Source organism: Carcharhinus amblyrhynchos, chromosome 7 (genome assembly GCF_965287045.1).
Source record: "Carcharhinus amblyrhynchos chromosome 7, sCarAmb.v2.hapA, whole genome shotgun sequence".
Taxonomy (NCBI): domain Eukaryota; kingdom Metazoa; phylum Chordata; class Chondrichthyes; order Carcharhiniformes; family Carcharhinidae; genus Carcharhinus; species Carcharhinus amblyrhynchos.
This window is the reverse complement of record NC_137330.1, coordinates 125,421,102-125,447,469: the sequence shown is the minus strand read 5'-3', so window position 1 is coordinate 125,447,469 and position 26,368 is coordinate 125,421,102. Positions and strand designations below refer to the sequence as shown.

Here is a 26,368-nt window from a genome sequence, read left to right as displayed (position 1 = left end):
CTCCTCCATCACCACATCACCGGATGCTAGATTCCCATACCTGTTTGCCTCGCAGTGATACTTTCCTGTCCCTGCTGATTAACTCTGAAGACCTAAACTCAGGGGTGTGGCTAACTTCTGAAAGAGGAGGTTTAAGAAAGGTATAAGGAGAATATCTTTTTTTCCTTCTGCGCCAAGTACCCACCTGCATCAAGCCTCTGATTCAGTACTTAGTTTGCAAAGCTCTTTGAGATAACTCCAACTTTCCTCACTCTTTCAAGAGAAAGAAGTAATCGGAGGGAGGGAGTGATCTCAAGGGAAAAAACTGGTCACCCAGAAAAGAAAGAGGCTGATAGAGAGATGGAGGCAGCCTGGAGAGGGCTGAGATCAAAAAATAGAGGAAGACTGCCGATTGGGAAAAAAATGGAAAATAAGAAAGGATACTGAAACATGAGAGGAGATAAGTGAAATGCTATTGTTTATTTATGTAATAATAGGAAAACCTGTGGAAGATTGTTTTTAAATTCAGGAATTGCTATATTGAATTGCAAAGTATACTAGCTTCTTGTTTTTCCATGAGCATTGTTTCACCAGAATGTTCGTCGGTTCTGTCTATGGTATCTAATTCTTTTATTAAAGAGTACAGATTGTTACAATGCTTAGATTTTTAAAAAGTTTAATTCTTGGAATGCTGGCATCACTGGATAGGCCAGCATTTATTACACGTCCCTAATTACCCCAGAGAAGTTGGTGTGATGGCTTCTTGAACGACTGCAGTCCATGTTATGTAGGTACACCCACACTGCTCTGACCCAGCACCAATGAGAAAAAATTAAGTCGTTTTAAGTCAGGATAATATGTGGTTTGGAGAGGAACTTGAAAATTGCAGCATCGCCATGCATCTCCTTCTAGATGGTAATAAGTATAGTTGGAAGGTGTTATTGAAGGAGCCTTGCTGCAATGCATTTTGACATCATTTGCACTGCTGTATTTTGCGTCAGTGTTGGAGGGGCTAAATGTTGAAGGGGTGAATGTGGGCGGGGTGCCAATTAAGCAGGTTGCTTTATCCTGGATGGTGTCAACCTTCTTGAGTATTGTTGGAGAGCATATCAACACCTGACTTGTGTCTTGAAGATGATGGGCGGGCTTTGGGGAGTCAGATGGTGAACTACTCGCTGCGGAATTCCCAGCCTCTGACTTGTAGTTGCCACAGTATTTATATGGCTAATTCTGTTCAAGTTATGTTAAATAATAATATCCCCAAATAGTGGGGGATTCAGTGATGGTAATACCATTGAATACAATCTTTAGGTTACAATGCTGTAAAATGATATGAGTAAATGCAAATCAGGATCAATTTATAGGATTGAGTGATGCCTCTGAATGTGAAGGTATCTATGCAGACCCTGAATTTATAACATTTATAACAGTCTGATGTACTGTTCCCGTCACAAAAACTCTTTGTTAATTATAATACTAAATGTGGATAAAATATTTACAAAACTGCAAATTATCTTCATACTTACATTCTTAGCAATCTTACCTTTAACATTTTTGACTGACATGTATTTAACACATTGATCACTGCCTTGCAATGTTGCCCCTTAAGCTGTTCTATGATGGAATTAAACATAGCAGACATGCATTTCCAGTGTTCAAGTTCAGTGAGTGGACCTGAATCTTCAGCCTCTTTTCTCACTTGATTACTTTGTGCAAGCACCTGTATATTAAAATCACAAGAAAGTTCAAGAAGGCATCTCTACAAGAATGAGGAGTAACATACTCTTTCGAACATTCCGGACATTCTCTCTTCCACCTTCTTCCTTCAGGAAAAAGATACAAAGGTCTGAAATCACGTACCAACTGGCTCAAGAACAGCTTCTTTCCTGATGCCATCAGACATTTGAATGGAGCTACCTTGCATTAAATTGCTCTTTCTCTACGCTCTGCATTCTCTCTTCTCTATGAATGGTATGTTTTGTCTATATAGCATGCATGAAACAATACTTTTTACTGTATACTAATATACGTGATAATAATAAAACAAATCAAATCAAATCAGCAGCCTGTGCATCAAGTCTGCATCACCATTCAAAATGATCAGGATTGATCTCTGGCCTCAGCTCCACTTTCCTGACTGTTCCACATATCATTTGATTTGCTATGTTAACAAAACTCTGTGATTTTCAGCATAAAATATATTCAAAGATGGAGTATCCACAACCCTATGGGGTAGAAAATTCCAAAGACACATAATCCCTTTCTAAAATTGGAGATTAAAATAGCTCACAATAATCCAGGCTCACTAAAACCCTGTACAACTATAGCAAGATCTCTATATTTGGGCACACCAATCGACTTGCAGCAAAGACCAGTACGTCATTGCATTCAAATGTTTGTTGCATTTTCATGCTAACTTTCTCTCTTCCTTGTACATACACACGCAAGTCTCTTTGAACAACATTACAAGGGTCTCACCTTTTAAAAGTATTCTGTTGTTTGAAATTCAAAACTTGATATGACAGTTCAACTTTAAACAGGCTCATTAATTCAAAATAAGGCAGAAGATCCTGGTCTGGCAGATGGTAATCAAAAACAAAGACATGTGACCTGGTTGTCATGGGGGTAGGGGCCCAGATAAAAATGTATTGAAAATAAAGTGCGGATGTTAACATCTAGATGCAAAAACGGAAGCAACTGACCTTACTATGCCACTCACATATTCTCAGAGATAGTCAGACGAACAGACTAGAGGCAAGATGACTGAAAATAGGTGCTTCCAGGCAAGCAGAAGAAAGGGATTGCATTCGTATTAACTACTAGCAGTACATTGGTAAGGATGGATTCTCTGTTTGAAGAGATCTTTAAAAACTTTTAGAAGTTTAGAGATTAAGGAGTGACAAGAGGGTGTTTGCTACAGAAAGTTCATCCAATTACTCTCAAAAGACCTTAGAGTAACATGCATGGAGGCTCCCGGGTGTGCAACTCATCCTCCGTGTCTATCCCAGAGGGTCCAGGCCTGACTCCAGCAGCAGTGATACACTGGCGGGAGGACCTATGCTACCTCCATCTTGATAGTTCTCGCCAGAGTGTACAGCCATGCCATGCAAGAGCAAGCACAAAATCGGCAAGACCTGTTAGACCTAGGTTGCCAACCATCCCACAATGAGGTCAAGGCCTCATATACCAAAGCCATCAGAGAGAACACAGACTGGTTCCTCCATTGTTCACTGTAAGTCTGCTGAGTGATGTTGAATCTCTGCTAGAAGATTTGCCATCTGCAATCGCATCTCCTGCATTGAGTTGGCAGCCACTTCCAAAGATTCAAGACCTCACTTGAACTGAGCAGGTGCCTGATCTCCAGCAGCCCTCAGACCTGGGGTGTGCCTGACTTCGATTGTTCCAGGGATGTGTCAGTGATGTGTTTGCCAGAATCCTCATCTAAAACCGTGCTTCACTGAGATGTGTGTCTCTGTTTGGTGTAGGGTACAGGTAAGCACTGTGACAATTCTTCCTGTACCTGTTTCTCAGGTATGGTCTGGGGGCTCTGATTGCTGCTCAGCTACTTCGTGGGCCTTGAAATGCTGGTGACTGGAAAATATACAATAGAGTTTCAGCTGCTGAGCATGAGCTACATAAGACTGCTTTTGACTCATTCTGATTCACAAGGTTTGATAAAGTGATTGAGCTGTAATTCACATTCAGTTGCTGGGAGTAGTCAATGTCCCCTTCTCCACAAGAACAATTTGTGTCTTCCCCAGCCGGCTTGGCTACAGCCTCCTCAAACTCAGTGAAATACAAAGGACAAAGAACAAAGAACAACCCAGCACGGGAAACAGGCCCTTCGGCCCAACGAGCCCACGCCGCCATTTCAACAAAGCATTTTCCTACACCTACCCTGCCCCGTGTGTATGTGAATGGTACCCCTAATGTAGCCAGATTCAGGGGAGAATAGTGTAGGATCAATTTGGTACACCAATCAGCCTAACAGCACATCTTTGGGGTGTGGGAGGAAACCGGAGCACCCGGAGGAAACCCACGCAACCACAGGGAGAATGCGCAAACTCCCACAGACACAGGCCCAAATCCATGTATCTGCACAGCTAGCAGTGATAGTCACTGAGCTGTTGTGGTGCCCGTCTGCTGGTCCAGGATTAAGCACACACAACGACATGAAGTACTAAGCCACTCTCGAAACCTCCAAGAGCAGCCCACGCATGATCCACCGTGTGCATGCCCCTCATTTGACAACAAGGTGGACTGACACCTGTGGATTAAAATAAGTTGACTCCCTCTCCGCAGTTGATCACTCACTTTTGTTATGCACCAGGTTGCCCGTAGGATGTCAAAAGAAAGGCATGTGATCAAAGGAGATGGAGCAGGGGTTCAGTAAATGCATGGCCCAAGTGTATGTGGTGAGCCCTCTATAAAAAAGACAGGGTGAGCAATATGACAGATGGGATGTTAGTGATGTGAAAGTCTCCATTAGATACTAAGTGCCCTGTTCCCTGTTAATATGATATCCGTGAAGAGAGTAATTGAATAATGACATGATGCCATGGTGGCATGGTGACAGTGTTGCCTCACAGAGCCAGGGACCCTGGTTCAATTAGTCTGTCTGTGTGGAGTTTGAACATTCTCTCAAGTCTGCTTGGGTTTCCTCGAGGTCCTTTGGCTTCCTCCCACAGTCCAAAGATGTGCAGGTTGAGCAGATTGGCCACGGAAAATTACCCCTTAATGTCCAAAAGCTGAATGGCCTTCTTCTGGACTGCAGGGATTCTATGATTCTATGATAATGATTATTTGATGTTGAAGGGAGATGAAAGATGATACATTCATTCATTTTTTTTCCTGCACTGGATGGCATTTTAAATGTGGTTGCCAGCTGTGCTGACCTGCTGCATGACAGCCTCCAGGACTAGAGAATTGAGGTTGGCAATAAAGATTTAGATAGGTTAAGTGAGTGGTTGGAAATGAGGAAAAATGTGAATTAGGGAACACAATTGTGGTTCTGTTGCTCGATTAGTAACCCAGACACCCAGGGTAATGCTCTGGCAACCCAGGATCAAGTCCCACCACAGCAGATGTTGAAATTTGAATTAAATTTTAAAAATCTAGAATTAAAAGTCTTAATGATGACCATTAAACTATTGCTGACTGTTATAAAAATCCATTTGGTTCACTAATATCCTTTTGGTAAAGAAATTTGCTGCGATTCTGATCTAAATGTAACTACAGATCTGCAGCAATGTGATTGATTCTCAAATACCCACTAGTCCAAGAATAATTCAGAATGGGAAATAAATGCTGACTCAGCCAGTGACACCCACATCCCATGAAAGTATAATGAAAAATAGGAAAGCACTATGTTATTTAAATGGAGAAACTAGTATAGAGAGATCTGGGTGCCCTGATGCATGAATCACAAAACATTAGAATGCAGGAGCAGAAAGGATTGAACGAGCAAATGGAATGTTGTCATTTATCGCAACAGGAATGTGATATATAACCATGGAAGCTTTGCTATAATTGTTGTTGGAGTATGTGTCAGTTCTGGTCTTGCTTGAGGAATGACATGTTGGCATTATAAGCAGTTCAGAGAGTGTTCACTTGACTCATTCCTGGGATGTGGGGTTATCTTATGAGGTTGAATATGTTGGGCCATATCCAATGGATTTTAGAAGAATGATTTGATTGGATTTGATTTATTATTGTCACATGTATTGGAAAACAGTGAAAATATTGTTCCTTTTATCTACACAGATAAAACATACCATTCATAAAGTACATAGGGGAGAAGAAAAGGAGAGGGTTCTACAAAATGTAGCATTCCAGTCAAAGCTAGAGTGGAGAGAAAGATCAACTTGATATAAGGTCGGTCCATTCAAAAGTCTGATGACACAGGGAAAAAGCTGTTCTTGAGTCGTTTGGTACATGACCTCAGACTTTTTGTGTCTTTTCCCAGATGGGAAAAAGTGGAGGAGAATATCTCGAGGCTAAGCAAGGTCCTTGATTATGCTGACTGCTTTGCTGATGCAGCTGGAAGTGTAGATAATCAATGGTTAGGAGGTTGGTTTATGTGATGGACTGGGCTACGTTCACAATCCTTTCTAATTTGGTCAGAGAATGAGTCATACCAAGCTGTGATACATCCAGGAAGAATGCTTTCTACTGGTGCATCTGTAAAAATTGGTGGGAGTCGGAGTGTACATTTCCTTAGCCTGCTGATAAAGTAGAGACATTGGTGGGCTTTCTTAACTATGGTGTCGCATGGAGGGACCAGGATAGGCTGTTGGTGATCTGGACTTGTAGAAACTTGAACCTCTCAACCATTTCTACTTCATCCTTGTTGACACAGGGTCAATGTCCATCATGATGCTACCTAAAGTCAATGACTATCTCCTTCTTACTGACATTGAGGGAGAGGTTGTTGTTGCACCAATTCACCAGAATCTCTATCTCTTTCTTGTACTCTTTCTTGTACAATGCCTCATCATTGTTTGAGAACCGATCCACCATGGTGGTATCATCAGCAAACTTGAAAATCGAGTTGGAGGGGAATTTGGCCACACAGTTGTAGATGTTTCAGTAGGGGGCTGAGGAAATGGGGTACCAGTATTGAGGATAATTGTGGAGGAGGTGTTGTTGCCTATCCTTGTTTATTGCAGTATGTGGATTAGGAAGTCTAGGATTCAATCACAGAGGGAGAATCTGACCTCCAGGCTATAGAGGTTGGAGATCAGTTTTGCAGGAATAATGGTGTTGAAGGCTGAACTGTAGTCATTGTTATCCAGGTGTTCCAGGGTAGAGTGTAGGTTCAAGGAGATGGCATCTGCTGTGGACCTATTGCAACAATAGGCAAATTGTAGCAGATCCAGGCCATCTGGGAGGCCAGAATTGATCCATGCCATGGCCATGAGAGGTGATCATACTGAAAAAAAATCCTGAGCTGAACTGACAGGGTGGATGTTTCCCCCTTGTGGGGGAAACTAGAACTAGGGAACACATTTTGAAATAAACGGTCTCCCATTTAAGAGGGAGATGAGAATTTTTTTCAGAAGATAATTGGTCTGTGTAATTCTCTTCCCCAGAGAAAGATAGCCATTGAATACTTTGAAGGCTGAGTTAGATAAATGATTTATTGACAATGTATTCAAAGGGTATAAGGGTGAAATGACTTCCAATCAGGCTATTGAGGTTGAAATATAACTCCCTGATTAAGAAGTCAATTGATGGGCCAATCTTTGTATTTAACTGGCAGTGTCAGTTCCTCTAGCACTCCCAAAGGTAGACTGCTGACTAAAAGCACTCTGTGTACTGCTGTTGGAAATGTAAATAAAGAGATTTTGCCTCTGAAGACTTATTACAAAGGGGTAGACACGAAAGTGGAGTTAATGCGACAAGCAGATCAACCATAACATATCAAATGGCAGAGCAGACTTGAGTGGCCAAACTTTCTATTCCTACTCCTAATTTGTATGTTCATTGCTATCCTCAAAAAAGCTGTTTTGAATGTTCAAATGACAGTGACAGGAAACCTGCATTTTCTGGGACAAATAAAGAAGCTGTTGTGGTGCTAACATGCACAGCTAGGACTAATGAGGGCTAATGGTTACACTGATCAACTCATTTACAAGGAACATAACCAGTGGTACTGAGAAAATGGTACTTTTGTGAACATGATAGGCTTGTGAAGATTATCAGGTTCCTGGGTAAAAGAAGTTTGCAGAAAAAGCTCTGGTGAACAGGCGAGTACTGACTAAAGGGATAGATATAGCAGCATGTGCACTGACATCAGCAGATTAGTGAGGAAGGGCTTCAGCAAAGGCAACCTGCTATTTGGGAAGAGGCCAGAGGGCTGCAAGAGGAAGAAGGTATCACCAGATACTTGGATTCTACCGAGTAAAGAGGACTGTAGACAGGGCTTTAAACTAATTAGGGGGGGGGAGGGTGCGAGGGTAGGTGATGTTAGGAGGTCTACAGTTAAGGATAGGGTACAGGTAAGGAAAGAGGCTGAGGATGTCCCAAGTGGTGGCATTACGGCAAATAGGGTCCAGAAGAAGGCTGGGATGAAAGCGCTTTATCTGAATGCACGAAGCATTCGGAATAAAGTGGATGAGCTGGTGGCGCAGATCAACACAAATGGATACGATCTGGTGGCCATTACAGAGACGTGGCTGCAAGGTGACAGGGACTGGGAGATGAATGTACAGGGCTATCAAGTGTTTAGGAAGGATAGGCAGGAGGAAAGAGGGGGTGGCGTAGCTCTGCTGATTAAGGACAGCATCAAGGTGGTAGCAAGGGATGATAACGGAGCCAAAGAGCAGAAAGTGGAATCGTTGTGGGTGGAGATTAGGAACAGCAAAGGGAGGAAGACGCTGGTGGGTGTCGTCTATAGGCCCCCGAATAATGATCTGGAGGTGGGGCGGGCTGTTAACGCGCAAATAAGTGCGGCGTGCAGGAATGGGACGGCAGTAGTTATGGGGGATTTCAATCTGCATATTGATTGGTCGACCCATGTTGGACAAGGTGGGCTCGAGGAGGAGTTCTTGGAATGCTGCCGGGATAGTTTCCTGGAACAGTGTGTGTTGGAGCCGACGAGGGAGCGAGCTATCTTGGATCTGGTGCTATGTAATGAGGCGGGTAGAATTAGGGACCTTGCGGTGAACGATCCTCTTGGAGAGAGTGATCATTGTATGGTGGAGTTTCTGTTGCAGATGGAGGAGGAGAAAGTGGGTTCCTGGACACGCGTCCTTTGTTTGAATAGAGGGGAGTATGGTAGGATGAGAGAAGAATTGGCGAATGTGGACTGGGGGAGCGCGTTGGAAGGTAGGTCTGCTGAGGAGCAGTGGAGGATCTTTAAGGAGATCTTTCTTGGTGCTCAGCAGAAATTTATTCCGATGGTTAAAAAGGACAGTAGGAAGAGAGGTAATAAGCCGTGGATAACGAAGGAGGTGAAGGAAAGTGTTAAATTAAAAGCGGAGGAATTTAGAGTAGCTAAGAGCAGTGGGCGAGAAGAGGATTGGGAAAGGTTTAAATGTCAACAAAGATTGACAAAAAAGTTGATAAAGGAGGGTAGAAGAAGCTATGAAGCTGGGCTAGCGCTTAATATAAAAAAGGATAGCAAGAGTTTTTATAAATATATAAAAAGGAAGAGGCTGGCTAGGGTGAACGTTGGTCCCTTAGAGGATGAGAAAGGGGACCTAGTGGTAGGGGATGGGGATATGGCTAAGGTCTTGAGTAACTTTTTTGTTTCTGTCTTCACGGAGGAGGACGTGAATAATTTGCCGGGTGTTAGCGATGGAAAGGTGGTAGGACTGGAGGGTCTTAATGACATTACTGTTACTAGAGAGGTGGTGCGCGACAGACTGGAGGGGCTGATTGTGGACAAGTCCCCAGGACCGGATGGAATGCATCCGAGGGTTCTGAAAGAAATGGCGGAGGTTATAGTGGATGCCTTGGTGGTTATTTTCCAGACGTCGCTGGATTCCGGGGAAGTGCCGGAAGATTGGAAAACGGCTAATGTTATGCTGTTGTTTAAGAAGGGTGCCAGGCAAAAGGCGGGGAATTATAGGCCGGTTAGTTTAACGTCTGTGGTAGGTAAAATGTTAGAATCCGTCATTAAGGAGGAAATTGCGAGGCATCTTGAAGGGAATTGCTTGATAGGGCAGACGCAACACGGTTTCATTAAAGGAAAGTAGTGTCTGACAAATTTACTGGAGTTCTATGAGGATGTGTCTAGGGCGGTGGATAGAGGAGAGCCGGTGGATGTGGTCTTTCTGGATTTTCAGAAGGCGTTTGATAAGGTACCTCACAAGAGGTTACTGCAGAAGGTCAGAGGACATGGAGTTGGGGGTAGGGTGTTAGCGTGGATAGAGGATTGGTTGTCAAATAGGAGGCAGAGAGTGGGGGTCAATGGGTGCTATTCGGATTGGCGGTTGGTGACTAGTGGGGTGCCCCAGGGGTCGGTGCTGGGGCCTCAGCTATTTACCATTTATATAGATGATCTGGAGGAGGGAACCGAGTGTAGGGTGTTGAAATTTGCTGATGACACCAAGATTGGGGGAAAGGCAAATTGTGCGGAGGGTGTGGAGAGTCTGCAGAAGGATCTGGATAGGCTGGGCGAATGGGCCAGGAAATGGCAAATGGAATTTAATGTTGGCAAGTGTGAGGTGGTCCACTTTGGTAGGAAGAATGGTAGGAAGGACTATTACTTACGTGGCGAAAAACTGCAGCAGGCGACGGTGCAGAGGGACCTCGGGGTCCTTGTGCATGAGTCGCAAAAACCCAGCCTGCAGGTGCAGCAGGTGGTCAGGAAGGCGAATGGGATGCTGGCCTTCATAGCGAGGGGGATTGAATATAAAAGTAGGGAGGTCTTGCTGCAGCTGTATAGGGCATTGGTGAGGCCGCAGCTGGAGTACTGTGTGCAGTTTTGGGCGCCGCACCTGTGCAAGGATATTTTGGCCTTGGAGGGAGTGCAGAGGAGGTTTACTAGGCTGATACCGGAGTTGAGGGGGTTGAGCTATGAGGAGAGGCTGAATAAACTAGGCTTGTACTCGTTAGAGTTTAGAAGAATGAGGGGAGATCTCATTGAGACGTATAAGATGATGAATGGGATGGATAGGATAGAGGTGGAGAGACTCTTCCCGCTCAAAAAAGACAGTAGGACTAGGGGGCACAGCCTCAAGATAAAGGGGGGGCGGTTTAGAACGGAGTTGAGGAGGAACTTCTTCACTCAAAGGGTGGTGAATATCTGGAATTCTCTGCCCGTTGAAGTGGTGGAGGCTGCCTCGCTAAATATTTTTAAGAAGCGGGTTGATGGGTTTTTGATAAGAGAGGGGATTAAGGGTTATGGGGAGAGGGCGGGAAAGTGGAACTGAGCCACGACAGATCAGCCATGATCTTATTGAATGGCGGGGCAGGCTCGAAGGGCCAGATGGCCTACTCCTGCTCCTATTTCTTATGTTCTTAAAATGACAGAATGCCAGTACCACAAATGCCAGTACCTACCTTCTGAGGAGTTGGTATTGAATATTTGCTTAAATGTGTGAGGCCACACATCCCTTGCCAATGCTCTAACTGCAATCATTAATCACCATTGTCTTGAATAACTTCCAGCTCATTCTAGTGATAATCTGCTAATATTTGTAGCATCTCAAAGTCAGTAGACCACCATGCAGCTAATCTGCATGATAAAAGTCACAGATGCCCTTTTTAAGAGGCAGAAAAATACATCCACTTTGAAACAGATGAATAAGTGCCAGCAGAGCAAATTTTGGGCTGTGTGACCACCAATGGAATCCCATAGGTCCAGGGAGTCATTAATTGCAGGCAGTACTAGAGACGGATACCAATGTGCAAAGGATATTGGGAGACACAGATAGTAAAATGACAAATCGTAAGGAATTAGCTTACTTCAGTGTAAGCTGGAAAGTAATAAAGTCTAAATTAGAATTACAGTGTGTATTTGTCAAAACATCAAGTGTGGTAAATATGATTGCTGAGTTACTTTAAGAAATACCTGGATGAGCATTTGGCACAACATTACATTCAAGCTATGGACTAAGAGCTAGGAAATGGGATTGGGGGGAGGTCAGCTATTTACACATGTCAGTGCAGACTCGATGAACCAAAGGGCCTCTTCTGCGCTACATGATTCTATGGGAGTGATTTTACCATCTCGCCCTGCTAGTCGATGGGTGGAATGAGCCAGTATGATCACAAAAGAGCCTCGAAATCAGATGCCCAACTTCTCACCTCTCATAATCTTATCGGTACCGGATATCTGGCAAGATCAGCCTCGCATCCAAAAAGGGGAGTGGTGCCCCTTGGATAGTGCAGTCTGACACCCTGGCACTGTCCACTGGGCACCCTGGCACTGCCAATCTGGCATTCTGGCAGTGCTCACCAGGTATCAGGCAGTGCCAATGGGGTGGAGCCTGAGGGGTTGGGGCCAAATGAGAGGGAAAAGGACTGAAGGATGGCAGGGCAACATTACACACTCTATAACCAGTGATTGGGCAGTCTATGCCGGGGAGGGGGAGTTATGGATAATTGTTGCATGCAGGAGGCAGGGGGGAATCAGCTGTGAAGCCTGATGGTAGTGGGGGGGCAGGATCAGCCACAAAGCCTCACAACTGCAGAGGAGAGGGCAATTGGCCACAGAGCCCAGTTCTAGCTGTGAGAAAGGTGACTGACAGATCTGTCTATTCTGTGGCATTGTACAGCTGAGAGAGATCTGAATATGCACAATGCCACTCTCTGTTACAATCTGCCAGCTGTTGGTGAGCTTTGGATCCACCCCATTCCCCTGCTGGTGGGAAACAGATCTTGCTTCATATTTTCCTCTAAGTGAGGTAAAATTCGATTTTTAACTCCCCCAAAAAAATGCGATTCTCTCCCATTTGCACATTGGAGAGATTCTCTCCCTTTTTCAAATCCATTTGGCACTGAGAATTATTTTGATAAGATCGCCCCCCCCTATGGTTTTATGACAAAGTATACTCTATGATTCCATAATTCAGATGCAGACAGCCATGTTGAAATATAACATTATGGGAGCAGTGACTTGGCTCAAAGAAAGGCAGGACTAGATATTAAATATTCATGGAAACAAGGTACTGTGGAAAGATGTGAAAGAATAGAAAGTGGAGAAGCAGCAGTATTGTTTGAGAAGAACACTGCAAATCTGGAGAAAGAGAGTATCACAGAGAGGTCAAAGACACAGGGTGAGATTTTCCAGCTTTTCACACCAGTGGGATCTTCCAGTCCTTCTGAAGTCAATCTCCACTGTGGATTCCTGTGGTTGGATGGCTGAGCAAGCCATGCAAAACACCATAGACTTCAGTGGGACTGGAGGATCCAGCCTGTGGTCAATTGCAAGCTGCCTACACACCAAGAAAACTTGGTGAGCTCCCACTCACCTGACAAAGGGGAAAAGCCCCGAAAGCTAGTGGCGTTTGCTACCAAATAAACCTGTTAGACTTTAACCTGGTATTGTGAGATTTCTTACTGTGTTTACCCCAGACCAACACCGGCATCTCCACATGAAGTCAAGCATGCCGTATACCTTCTTGGCTACCTTCTCCACCTGCATTACTCTCAGTGACCTGTGTACCTGTACACCCAGATCCCTCTGCCTATCAATACTTTTAAGGGTTCTCCCATTTACTATATATTTCCTATCTTTATTAGCCTTCCAAAATGCATTATGTCACATAAATCTTTGTGAAAATTATAGAGAACATAGATCATAGAACATTACAGCACAGGACAGGCCCTTCAGCCCTCAATGTTGCGCTGACCTGTGAAACCAATCTATAGCCCATTTAATATCATCCATATGTCTATCCAATGACCATTAAATGCCTTTAATGTTGGTGAATCCACTACTGTTGCAGGCAGGGCATTGCACGCTCTTACTACTGTCTGAGTAAAGAACCTACCTCTGACATCTGTCCTATACCTATCACCCCTCAATTTAAAGCTATGTCCCCTCATGCTAGCCATCTCCATCTGAGGAAAAAGGTTCACACTGTCCACCCTATCTAATCCTCTGATCATCTTATATGCCTCTATTAAGTCACCTCCCTTCTTCTCTCTAATGAAAACAGCCTCAAATCCCTCAGCCTTTCCGTATAAAACCTTCCCATCATATCAGGCAGCAGCCTGGTAAATTTCCTCTGCACCCTTCCCAATGTTTCCACATCCTTCCTATAATGCAGTGAACAGAACTGTGTACAATACTCCAAGTGCGGCCTCACCAGAGTTTCGTACAGTTGCAACGTGGCCTCATGGCTCCCAAACTCAATCCCTCTACCAATAAAAGCTAATACACCATATGCCTTCTTAACAACCCTAGTTTTGTACAGCTGCAACATGACCTCATGGCTCCTAAACTCAATCGCTCTACCAATAAAAGCTAACACACTGTACACCTTCTTAACAACCCTATCAACCTGGGTACCAACTTTTAGGATCTATGGTCATGTACACTGAGATCTCTCTGCTCATCTACACTACTAAGTAATATACCATTAGCCCAGTACTCTGTATTCCTGTTACTCCTTCCAAAGTGAATCACTTCACACTTATCCGCATTAAACTCCATTTGCCACCTCTCAGCCCAGCCCTGCAGCTTATCTATCTCCCTCTGTAACCTGCAACATCCTTCCACACTGTCCACAACTCCACTGACTTTAGTGTCATCTGCAAATTTACTAATTCATCCTTCTATGCCCTCATCCAGGTCATTTATAAAAATAAAAAACAGCAGTGGCCCCAAAACAGATCCTTGTGGTACACCACTAGTGACTTGAACTCCAGGATGAGCATTTCCCATCAACCACCACCATCTGTCTTCTGGAAATTAGCCAATTTCTGATCCAAACCGCTAAATCACTCTCAATCCCATGCCTCTGTATCTTCTGTAGTAGCTTACCATGGGGAACCTTATCAAATGCTTTACTGAAATCCATGTACACTACATCAACTACTTTACCCCCATCCACCTCTTTGGTCACCTTCTCAAAGAACTCAATGAGATTTGTGAGGCACGACCTACCCTTCACAAAACCATGTTGACTATCCCTAATCAAATTATTCCTTTCTAGATGATTATAAATCCTATCTCTTATAATCCTTTCCAAAACTTTGCCCATAACAGAAGTAAGGCTCACTGGTCTATAATTACCAGGGTTGTCTCTACTCCCCTTCTTGAACAAGGGGACAACATTTGTTATCCTCCAGTCTTCTGGCACTATTCCTGTAGATAACGATGACCTAAAGATCAAAGCCAAAGGCTCTGCAATCTCCTCCCTAGCCTTCCAGAGAATCCTAGGATAAATCCCATCCAGCCCAGGGGACTTATCTAGTTTCAAACTTTCCAGAATTGCTAACGCTTCCTCCTTATGAACCTTAATCCTGCCTAGTCTAATAGCCTGTATCTCAGTATTCTCCTCGACAACATTGATTTTTTCCTCTGAGAATACTGATGAAAAAATATTCATTTAGCGCCTCTCTTATCTCTTCAGACTCCACGCACAACTTCCCAGAACTGTCATTGACTGGCCCTAATCTTACCCTAGTCATTCTTTCATTCCTGACATCCCTATAGAAAGCTTTAGGTTTTCCTTGATCCTACCAGCCAAAGACTTCTCATGCCCTCTTCTGGCCCTTGTTAGCTCTCTATTTAAGTCCTTCCTGACTAACTTGTAATTCTCAAGCGCCCTAACTGAGCCTTCACATCTCATCTTGACATAAGTCTCCTTCATTCTCTTCACAAGCGATTCAACTTCTTTAGTAAACCATGATTCCCCCGCTCGACCACTTCCTCCCTGCCTGACAATTACATACTTATCAAGGACATGCAGTAGCTGTTCATTTTGGCAGAACCAACGGGATGAACGAGTACACTATCAAGGGCAGAAGTCTGAGTAGTGTTGAAGAGCAGAAGGATCTAGGAGTCCGGGTCCACAGGACTCTTAAATCGACCTCGCAGGTGGAGGGGGTGGTCAAGAAGGCGTATAGTGTACTGGCCTTCATTAATCGAGGGATTGAGTTTAGGAGTCGGGAGGTAATGCTGCAACTTTATAAGACCCTTGTCAGGCCTCATTTAGAGTATTGTGCGCAGTTCTGGTCGCCTCACTATAGGAAAGATGTAGAAGCTATTGAAAGGGTACAGAGGAGATTTACAAGGATGTTGCCTGGACTGGGAGGCATGCCTTATGAAGTTAGGTTGAGGGAGCTGGGACTCTTTTCCCTGGAGAGACGAAGGTTGAGAGGCGACCTGATAGAAGTTTACAAAATGTTGAGAGGAATAGATAGGGTGGACTCTCAGAGGATATTTCCCCGGGTTGAAATGGTTGCTACGAGAGGACACAGATTTAAGGTGCAAGGAGGGAAGTTCAGAAGTGATGTTAGGGGTAAGTTTTTCACTCAGAGGGTGGTGAGTGAATGGAATCGGCTGCCGTCAGTGGTGGTGGAGGCGAACTCGCTGGGGTCTTTTAAAAGACTTCTGGATGAGTATATGGGGTTTAATGAGATTGAGGGTTATAGATAGGTCTGTAGGTTGGTAGGTGTTGATGTGATCCGCGCAACTCGTGGGCCGAAGGGCCTGTTTGTGCTATAGTGTTCTATGTTCTATGTTCTATGTTCCTTGAACAAACTTCACATTTCAATTGTGCCCATCCCCTGCCGTTTCCTTCCACACCCTACGCATCCTAAATCTTGCCTAATCGCATCATAATTTCCTTTCCCCCAGTTATAGCTCTTGCCCTGCGGTATATACCTATCCCTTTTCCATCGCTAATGTAAATATAACCAAATTGAGGAGTGCATTGTAGAGTATGAGTTACAGAGTATGTATAATGAGGGAGTTTAATTCTCCAAATATAGACTGAGATATTCATAGCATAAAGGGCAGAAGCAGCAAAATTTCCTGGATGTGTTCTGAAAATTTTATAGAGCGCATGTCGCAAGCTCATAGAAAATGGGCCTAGTGGGAATAAGATGAATCAAGTTAATGGAACAAGTGTTACTAAGCAAATATTTAGGGGACAGTACCAAAGATTCAGGTTGTCTGGATAAAAGGAGAATGAGTAATCCAGAGCAAGAATAACTAACTGGGGGAAAGCCAACTTTAGTGTGGTAAAAATTAATCTGGCACAGACAAATAGGAATCAAAGATTAACAGGAAAAACTATTACTGAACAATGCGTTGCTTTTGAAGAAGATAATTCAAATTCAGTCAAGCTATATTCCCACTAAGTGAGAATGGCAGGGCAATCCATCGCATCCTGGATGAAGAAAGATATTATAATGAGGCAGAATAAGTTTGTTTAGGACTGACGTCATTAGATGCATAATAGAGGTAAGAACCTGACAAAATATCGGAGGTTAAGAGAAGACCAAAAACGGAATTTACACATGGAAGCAGAGGGCAAAACTGAGGCATTAAATTAATACTTTGTATCAATCCTTACCAAAGACAAAAATGCTGCTCAGGCCATGGTAAAGAGCACTACAAGGGTGTAAAATTGAAAAGGAGGACACATTGCATAGGTCATCTGATCGTAAGTTTGAGAAGACACCAAGACCAGATGAAATCCACCTAAGGATACTATGAGAAATGAGAATGGAAGTTCCTGAGGCACTGGCCATAATTTTGCAGCCTTCCTTAGGTGCAGTGATGGCGCTAGGAAACCAGGGAATTGCAAACATTACACCCTTGTTCAAAAATGGGTAAACCCAGCAACGACAGATCAGTCAGTTTAACAGAGGCAGTGGAGAAACTTTAGAAACACAGGCCGTGATTCCCCCATTGCGACCAGCAACTTTTCTGTCAGCTCGGCCAGGAGATGGTGTTATGTAACGAGGCGGGTAGAATTAGGGACCTTGTGGTGAAGGATCCTCTTGGGGAGAGTGATCATTGTATGGTAGAGTTTCTGGTGCAGATGGAGGAGGAGAAAGTGGGTTCCCGGACACGGGTCCTTTGTTTGAACAGAGGGGAGTACGGAAGGATGAGAGAAGAATTGGCGAATGTTGACTGGGGGGAGCGCGTTGGAAGGTAGGTCTGCTGAGGAGCAGTGGAGGATCTTTAAGGAGATCTTTCTTGGTGCTCAGCAGAAATTTATTCCGATGGTTAAAAAGGACCGTAGGAGGAGAGGTAATAAGCCGTGGATAACGAAGGAGGTGAAGGAAAGTGTTAAATTAAAAGCGGAGGCATTTAGAGTAGCTAAGAGTAGTAGGCGAGAAGAGGATTGGGAGAGGTTTAAAAGTCAACAAAGATTGACAAAGAAGTTGATAAAGAAGGGTAGGAGAAGCTATGAAGCTGGGCTAGCGCTTAATATAAAAAAGGATAGCAAGAGTTTTTATAAATATATAAAAAGGAAGAGGCTGGCTAGGGTGAACATTGGACCCTTAGAGGTTGAGAGGGGGGACTTAGTGGTAGGGGATGGGGAAATGGCTGAGGCCTTGAATAACTTTTTCATTTCGGTCTTCACGGAGGAGGACATGAATAATTTGCCGGGTGTTAGCGATGGAAAGATGGTAGGACAGGAGGGTCTCAATGACATTATTGTTACTAGAGAGGCGGTGCTCAACAGACTGGAGGGACTGATTGTGGACAAGTCCCCAGGACCGGATGGAATGCATCCAAGGGTTCTGTAATGAGGGGAGATCTCATTGAGACGTATAAGATGATGAATGGGATGGATAGGATAGAGGTGGAGAAGCTCTTCCCACTCAGAAAGGACAGTAGGACTAGGGGGCACAGCCTCAAGATAAAGGGGGGGGGGCGGTTTAGAACGGAGTTGAGGAGGAACTTCTTCACTCAAAGGGTGGTGAATCTCTGGAATTCTCTGCCCGTCGAGGTGGTGGAGGCTGCCTCGCTAAATATTTTTAAGACGTGGGTTGATGGGTTTTTGATAAGCGAGGGGATTAAGGGTTATGGGGAGAGGGCGGGAATGTGGAACTGAGACACGACAGATCAGCCATGATCTTATTGAATGGCGGGGCAGGCTCGAAGGGCTGGATGGCCTAGTCCTGCTCCTATTTCTTATGTTCTAATGTAAGAAATGGCGGAGGTGATAGTGGATGCCTTGGTGATTATTTTCCAAACGTCGCTGGATTCCGGGGAAGTGCCAGAAGATTGGAAAATGGCTAATGTTACGCCGTTGTTTAAGAAGGGTGGCAGGCAAAAGGCAGGGAATTATAGGCCGGTTAGTTTAACGTCTATTGTAGGTAAAATGTTAGAATCCGTCATCAAGGAGGAAGTAGCGAGGCATCTTGAGGGGAATTGCTTGATAGAGCAGACGCAGCACGGTTTCGTTAAGGGGAAGTCGTGTCTGACAAATTTATTGGAGTTCTATGAGGATGTGTCTAGGGCGGTGGATAGAGGAGAGCCGGTGGATGTGGTCTTTCTTGATTTTCAGAAGGCGTTTGACAAGGTACCTCACAAGAGGTTATTGCAGAAGGTAAGGGGGCATGGAGTTGGGGGTAGGGTGTTAGCGTGGATAGAGGATTGGCTGTCAAATAGGAGGCAGAGAGTGGGGGTCAATGGGTGCTATTCGGATTGGCGGTTGGTGACTAGTGGAGTGCCCCAGGGGTCGGTGCTGGGGCCTCAGCTATTTACCATTTATATAAATGATCTGGAGGAGGGAACCGAGTGTATGGTGTCGAAATTTGCTGATGACACCAAGATTGGTGGAACGGCAAATTGCGCGGAGGGTGTTGAGAGTCTGCAGAAGGATCTAGATAGGCTGGGCGAATGGGCCAGGAAATGGCAAATGGAATTTAATGTTGGCAAGTGCGAGGTGGTCCACTTTGGTAGGAATAATTGTAGGAAGGACTATTACTTACGTGGCAGCAGGTGACGGTGCAGAGGGACCTCGGGGTCCTTGTGCATGAGTCGCAAAAACCCAGCCTGCAGGTGCAGCAGGTGGTCAGGAAGGCTAATGGGATGCTGGCCTTCATAGCGAGGGGGATTGAATATAAAAGTAGGGAGGTCTTGCTGCAGCTGTATAGGGCATTGGTGAGGCCGCAGCTGGAGTACTGTGTGCAGTTTTGGGCGCCGCACCTGTGCAAGGATATTTTGGCCTTGGAGGGAGTGCAGAGGAGGTTTACTAGGCTGATGCCGGAGTTGAGGGGGTTGAGCTATGAGGAGAGGCTGGATAGACTAGGCTTGTACTCGTTAGAGTTTAGAAGAATGAGGGGAGATCTCATTGAGACGTATAAGATGATGAATGGGATGGATAGGATAGAGGTGGAGAGACTCTTCCCACTCAGAAAGGACAGTAGGACTAGGGGGCACAGCCTCAAGATAAAGGGGGGGGCGGTTTAGAACGGAGTTGAGGAGGAACTTCTTCACTCAAAGGGTGGTGAATCTCTGGAATTCTCTGCCTGTTGAAGTGGTGGAGGCTGCCTCGCTAAATATTTTTAAGACGCGGGTTGATGGCTTTTTGATAAGCAAGGGGATTAAGGCTTATGGGGAGAGGGCGGGAATGTGGAACTGAGCCACGACAGATCAGCCATGATCTTATTGAATGGCGGGGCAGGCTCGAAGGGCTAGATGGCCTACTCCTGCTTCTATTTCTTATGTTCTTATGTACGTGTTGGCCATTTCGCGGGTTCCCGCCATCTTGACCGTAAGACCCACGCATTTCCCAGCCAGAGAAAAATGGTACCACTGGGAACCCGCTGAAAACCAACGAGCCACTGATTAGCATGAGCTTATATACCTTTACATGCCATTATCAGGATCCACACAGCAATCTCGGCCCACATCTGTGTCTCCCAGCTCTTTGGCATGATGTAATCTTGGCACACATCAGACTAAGTATTTAAAAGTCTCAACCTGGCATGGCAGCCTTGACTTGCCGTAAGGAGGTAAGTGCTGCTAACAGAGCATGGGGGATGTTGCAGGCAGGTTCTGGAGATGCCTGGTGGTTTTCCTCACTTCAGGTGTTGTTGCCCTCCCTTCCCCATCCCCCCACACCCGGCCAACGTTGTAGCCGACTGTGGGAGGCAGCCTCGAGAGCTCCCACTTCCCCACTCCCACTCCCACCCACCCCCACCCCAGGCATCGCTGTCGCACAGTGTGAGAAACAGCATTGAGGGCTCCCGCTCACCTTCCCCCTTCACGGCAATGCAGTGGCATTGTCTTGCCATGGGTGTGGTCAGGGACTCAACCAAGTGCTATTGTTCCGGGGTCAGAGAGGAGTGTACCATGTGCCGACTGAGGCCGAACCAGATGAAGCAGCTGTTGCTCCAGGCCAGAGTGCGGAGGTTCAGATCTGGACTGCATGGAATCTGCTGACATTGCGCACTCATCTGAAGCTTATTTGCAGTCTGTCCTTACCCTGTGACAGGGATCAGGAACACCTGCCCGTAACGGATGCTGCAGTTGCACACATGGTATTTGCTCAAGGGTGCGCATTGCCCACGTCTGCACGCTGACCTGTATAACCTGTGCCAGCATTTGTCATGATTGGAATCTCACGCAACCCTAATCGGGTTACACATGGCACCATGGATTGTGTGCGGTTACCAGCTCCCACAAGAGGGGGTTCTTGCCCAAGTGACAATTGAGGTGGTCCTGGATCTATGCAGCCAATGAGAATAATCTGACATTCTGTGTTCTTTCCAAACCCTACTGTGCAGATGGATCTCAGTTTGTTTGAATCTGGACCTGGCCATGTTGGTGGCAGCAGGATGGAGGAGGAGGAAGAGGTGGCAGCTCAGGAGGTGGCAGGCATGGAGAGACCACCGCAAGTACAGCCATCACCAGACCCTCAGGAAGGAGGGCAGGGGGCTGCCGCTAAAGGCTGGGAGGTGAGTGAACAGGCAGAGGGTGCTGAAGGCAAGGAGGTACAGGCTCCACAATTCCTTTGAGGTCCTCTCGGAGGAGATGTGCCACTGCCAGCTGCGCCTGTCCAAGACCATGGTGCAACACATTTGTGAAGTGCTCTCACACTTGGTACCTCAGGGGAGTAGTGGCCATCCACTCCTTGTGGACATAAAGGTGATGGCGGCCCTCAATTTCTGTGCCTCTGGATCATTCCAGGCTCCCAGTGGTGACCTAGCTGGGACGTCCCAGGCCTCCATGCATAGATATGTGCAGCAGGTCACAGATGCCTCAGGCAGGGCAGCGCATTGATTTCGATGTGGGCCGTGCACAGCAGAAGACCTGGGCTCTCGTCTTCACATCTATCATTGGAATTCTGAATGTGCAGGGTGCAGTGGATGGCATGCACATCGCCATGTGGGCCCCTCAGGCAGAACCGCAGCAACGTTTGAACCAGACGGAGTTTCATTTCCTGAATGTCCAAATTGTCTGTGACTGTCAAACGAAGATCACGCAGGTCGATGCATGCTTCCCTGGGAGTGTCCATGACAGCTTTGTGTTCCAGCAGTCGGACATCCCTAGGCTCTTTGAAGACCAGCACAAGCTGGGGTGGCAACTAGGTGACAAGGGTTACTCACTAAAGTCACGGTTGAAAATAGAACATAGAACACTACAGCACAAACAGGCCCTTTGGCCCACAAGTTGCACCGATCACATCTATACCTACCAAGCCATAGAACTATCTGTAACTCCCAATCCCATTAGCTCACATATACTCATCCAGAAGTCTTTTAAAAGACCCCAGCAAGTTCGCCTCTACCAACACCGACGGCAGCCAATTCCACTCACTTACCACCCTCTGAATGAAAACCTTACCCCTAACCTCTCCTCTGTACTTGCTTCGCAGCACCTTAAACCTGTGCCCTCTCGTAGTGACCATTTCAGCCCTGGGAAATAGCCTCCGAGAATCCACCCTATCTATTCCTCTCAACATTTTATAAACCTCTATCAGGTCGCCTCTCAACCTTCGTCTCTCCAGGGAGAAGAGACCTAGCTCCCTCAACCTATCTTCATAAGGCATGCCTCCCAATCCAGGCAACATCCTTGTAAATCTCCTCTGCACCCTCTCAATAGCTTCCACATCCTTCCTGTAGTGAGGCGACCAGAACTGCGCACAGTACTCCAAGTGGGGTCTGACAAGGACCTTATAAAGTTGCAACATTATCTCCCGACTCCTAAACTCAATCCCTCGATTAATGAAGGCCAGTACACCATACGCCTTGATGACCACATCCTCCACCTGCGAGGCCGATTTAAGAGTCCTATGGACCCAGACTTCAAGATCCTTCTGCTCTTCAACACAGCTAAGACTCCTACTCTTGATATTGTACTCCTGCATCCCATTGGACCTGCCAAAATGGACCACTACACACTTATCTGCGTTGAAGTCCATCTGCCACTTCTCCGCCCAGTCTTGCATCCTATCTATCTCACGCTGTAACTTCTGACATCCCTCCAGACTATCCACAACACCACCAACCTTCATATCGTCGGCGAACTTACTAACTCATCCCTCCACTTCCTCATCCAGGTTATTTATGAAAATGACAAACAGCAAGAGTCCTAGAACAGATCCCTGTGGCACTCCACTGGTGACCGATCTCCATGCAGAAAAAGACCCATCCACAACCACTCTCTGCCTTCTGCAGGCAAGCCAGTTCTGGATCCACAAGGCCAAAGCCCCTTGGATACCATGCCCTCTCACCTTCTCAAGAAGTCTTGCATGGGGGACCTTATCAAACGCCTTGCTGAAGTCCATGTAAACCACATCCACCGCTCTTCCTTCGTCAATGTGTTCAGTCACATTTTCAAAGAACTCAACTAGGCTCGTAAGGCACGACCTGCCCTTGACAAAGCCATGCTGACTATTTCTGATCATTCTAAACTTCTCTAAATGCTCATAAATCTTGTTCCTCAGAATCCTCTCCATCAACTTCCCAACCATTGAGGTCAGACTCACCGGTCGGTAATTTCCCGGGCTATCCCTGTTCCCTTTCTTGAAAATAGGAACCACATTCGCAATCCTCCAATCCTCCGGAACCTCTCCTATCTCCATTGACGATGCAAAGATCATCGCCAGGGGCTCTGCAATCACTTCCCTCACCTCCCACAGTAACCTGGGGTACATCCCATCCGGTCCCGGTGACTTATCTGTCTTGATAGAATTTAAAAGTTCCAACACGTATTAAAGTTCCAACACATTTGATGATGCCTGTGTGGAGGCCTGAGACCGAGGCGGAGACTTGCTCCAATGAGGCCCATGCAGCCATCCAGTCCAGCCTAGAGCGATACATCAGCCTGCTGAAGATGAGATTCTACTGCTTGGACCGCTTTGAGGGGTAGGGAGGGGTGGGGTGGGGTGCCTCCAGTATGATGTTCTTCATAACATCGGGGAGAAGGAGCAGTGAGGAGAAAAGCTGTAACAGGAGGAGGAGGTGCAACGAGGGGACATATGAAGAGCTGGAGGAAAGACAGCGGGTAGTGAATGGCAGGTGTCCAGCAATGAAGGGCAGTGAGGGATGCCTTGATTGCAGCCCGCTTCAGCTGGCTGATGCTCTGCAGTGAGGGGGGTGTAACCAACACACATCCGCCACACCTCAGGGACAAGTGCAGCTGCTACTCCCCCTCCAAACCAACCTGGGCCTCCCCTCAAACCATCGCATCACCCTTCCCCTGCTCCTGTCATCCCACCATCATATCCCCCAGAGAGATCCAACCCTATTTGTGTGCCTGGGCTGGTAATCGTTGCAAGTCTTAATTGAAGGCTGGAGGTTGATGATGGTTCACTGTTGTGGATACTGAGATCCTGCCCCTGGTACAACTCAAGGGAGCTACAGTCAGGGCTCCCGTGCAAGAGAGGGAATGCTCACAAGCTGGGGTTGTGCAGATCAGCAAAACGCAAGTTCTCTGCAGGGCAGCAGTGAAGTCAGTATGTTCAAGGGGGCAGCCATGTCTATGTGTTGGTGGGGGGGGAGCAGTGTCCGTATGGAGGGAGGGCAGTGATGTCTGTATGGGGAGAGGGGAATGCGATGTCTGTACAGGGAGAGGGGGCAGTGGTGCCTATACAGGAAGTGTAGCGATGTCTGTATGGGGGGGCCAACAATGAGGCCAGAGATGTCTGGAGGGCTTGTGGGGGCCAGCGATGAGACCAGCAATGTCACTGGGGGTTTGTATGGGCCAGTAATGTGGCTAGTGATAAGGCCAGCAATGTCTGTGGAGATTGGATGGCAGTGATCTGGATGCTGGGAAGTCTTTTCGATGATCTCCCAGAGATGTGGAATGCACGGGTTCCAGCTCATCGTGCCAATTTCAGGCTCTTTGACATGAATAGGCCTCGCCCTTTGAGCTTTTAATGATATTCACGATTGTGACCTCTGAATTGCTCAGAATGGGGAGATTCAGGTCTGAAGTTGCACTGAAGAAAACAGTTGTGATTTAGACCAGTTTTCCTGCCAATTCAGCACTTTTGGGAGAATCGCCCCCGTAATTTCAAATATTGTGGATGACGTGGAAAATCGCAGAAGCATTGTAAACTGTTGCAAGGCAACTGTTGACAGATTAATTCTAAAAAAAAATGCAATGCCTAAACATCAAAAGTGTGCTCACTAAAGTTTCAGTAATAGACAATTCACCTTAAACTCAACAAAGGAGGAGGCCATCAGTTTGCTTCAAGGATAGGCATTTGCTGAATAAACAAAATCTCAGGCTAGATAGTAATAAAATCCTCAAATATTAAAGCTTTGAAATGCAAACCTGTTCAACTTGATTGTGCCATGTCAGAAGTAAATTTTCAAGCTGTAAAATCATTTCTGGGTTGGATGCTGCAACTGTCACTTGCTCAAAAGAGCGCAGCTGGGAAAGATCAACTGTTTCACTCTTCAGCACTACAGCTTTTTCAAGGCTTGTTTGTGCACCTAAAGAAAGTAACTTTGAATGAAACACAAATGAAGTTGCACTGAAACAGTAAGATTTTGATGTTTATTAATAGCAATAGTAAAGTCTTTCTTCTTTTTAATTACATTTTTCTTTGCATAAACAAACAGGAATTTCATTCAATCCACAAAAGGAAAATCACATTTCAACAAATCGCTCCATTAATTTTACACAAGGAAGCTGATGGCCTACAGGTATTATCACCATACTATTAATCCAAATACTCAACAGAGAACTTGTGTGTGCTGATATGTTCAAATTCCCTCCCCGGGACAGATGATGGAATGTGAATTCAACAAAAATATTGAGAATTAACAATGACCATTGTCAATTGTCGGTAAAAGCTAACTAATCCACAAATGTGCTTTTAGGGAAGGAAATCTACCATCCTTAAATGAACTGGTCGAGCAAGCCACACCAATCACGACAAACTCTCAACATGAGATGGCAGAATGGCACAGTGGTTTTCACTGCTGCATCACAGCAGTGAATGGGTTCGATTTCTGGCTTGGGTAACTATCTATATGGAGATTGTACGTTCTCCCTGTATCTGCATGGATTTCCTCTGGGTGCTCCAGTTTCCTGCCAATCTAAAAGACACAGTAAAAAGTCTGACAACACCAGGTTTTAGTCCAACCGATTTATTTGATAGTAAACGCACAAGCGCAGAGTCGCTGAGCAGAGGCTGATAGCCAAGTTCCACACACTGTGTTCCACACACAATGTGTGTGGAACTTGGCTATCAGTCTCTGCTCAGCGACTCTGCGCTTGTGCATTTACTATCAAATAAATCGGTTGGACTAAAACCTGGTGTTGTCAGACTTTTTACTGTGTTTACCCCAGTCCAACGCCGGCACATCCACATCAAATCTAAAAAACATGCAGGTTAGGTACATAGGTCATGCTAAATTCTTCCTCAATGTACTCAAACAGGTGCTGGAATGTGGCGACTTGGGGATTTTCACAGTAACTTCATTGCAGTGTGAATGTAAGTCTACTTGGGATTAATAAATAAACTCTTGAGAAAACAAAGAAATGAAACCAGACAACCAC

The 26,368-nt window shown here is 45.6% G+C and overlaps 1 protein-coding gene across 1 annotated transcript in view; it reads right to left on the bottom strand.

The window, feature by feature from the left end:
- The window catches only part of LOC145345623 (dynein axonemal heavy chain 8-like), a 1,557,438-nt gene that overhangs the window by 1,396,523 nt on the left and 134,547 nt on the right, over positions 1-26,368 (bottom strand). The window contains exons 10-11 of the mRNA XM_080193457.1: positions 25,136-25,296; positions 1,523-1,699 (exon numbers count right to left, since the gene is read on the bottom strand). Coding sequence (XP_080049583.1) covers positions 1,523-1,699; positions 25,136-25,296 — 338 coding nt within the window. The remainder of the gene's footprint in view (positions 1-1,522; positions 1,700-25,135; positions 25,297-26,368) is intronic.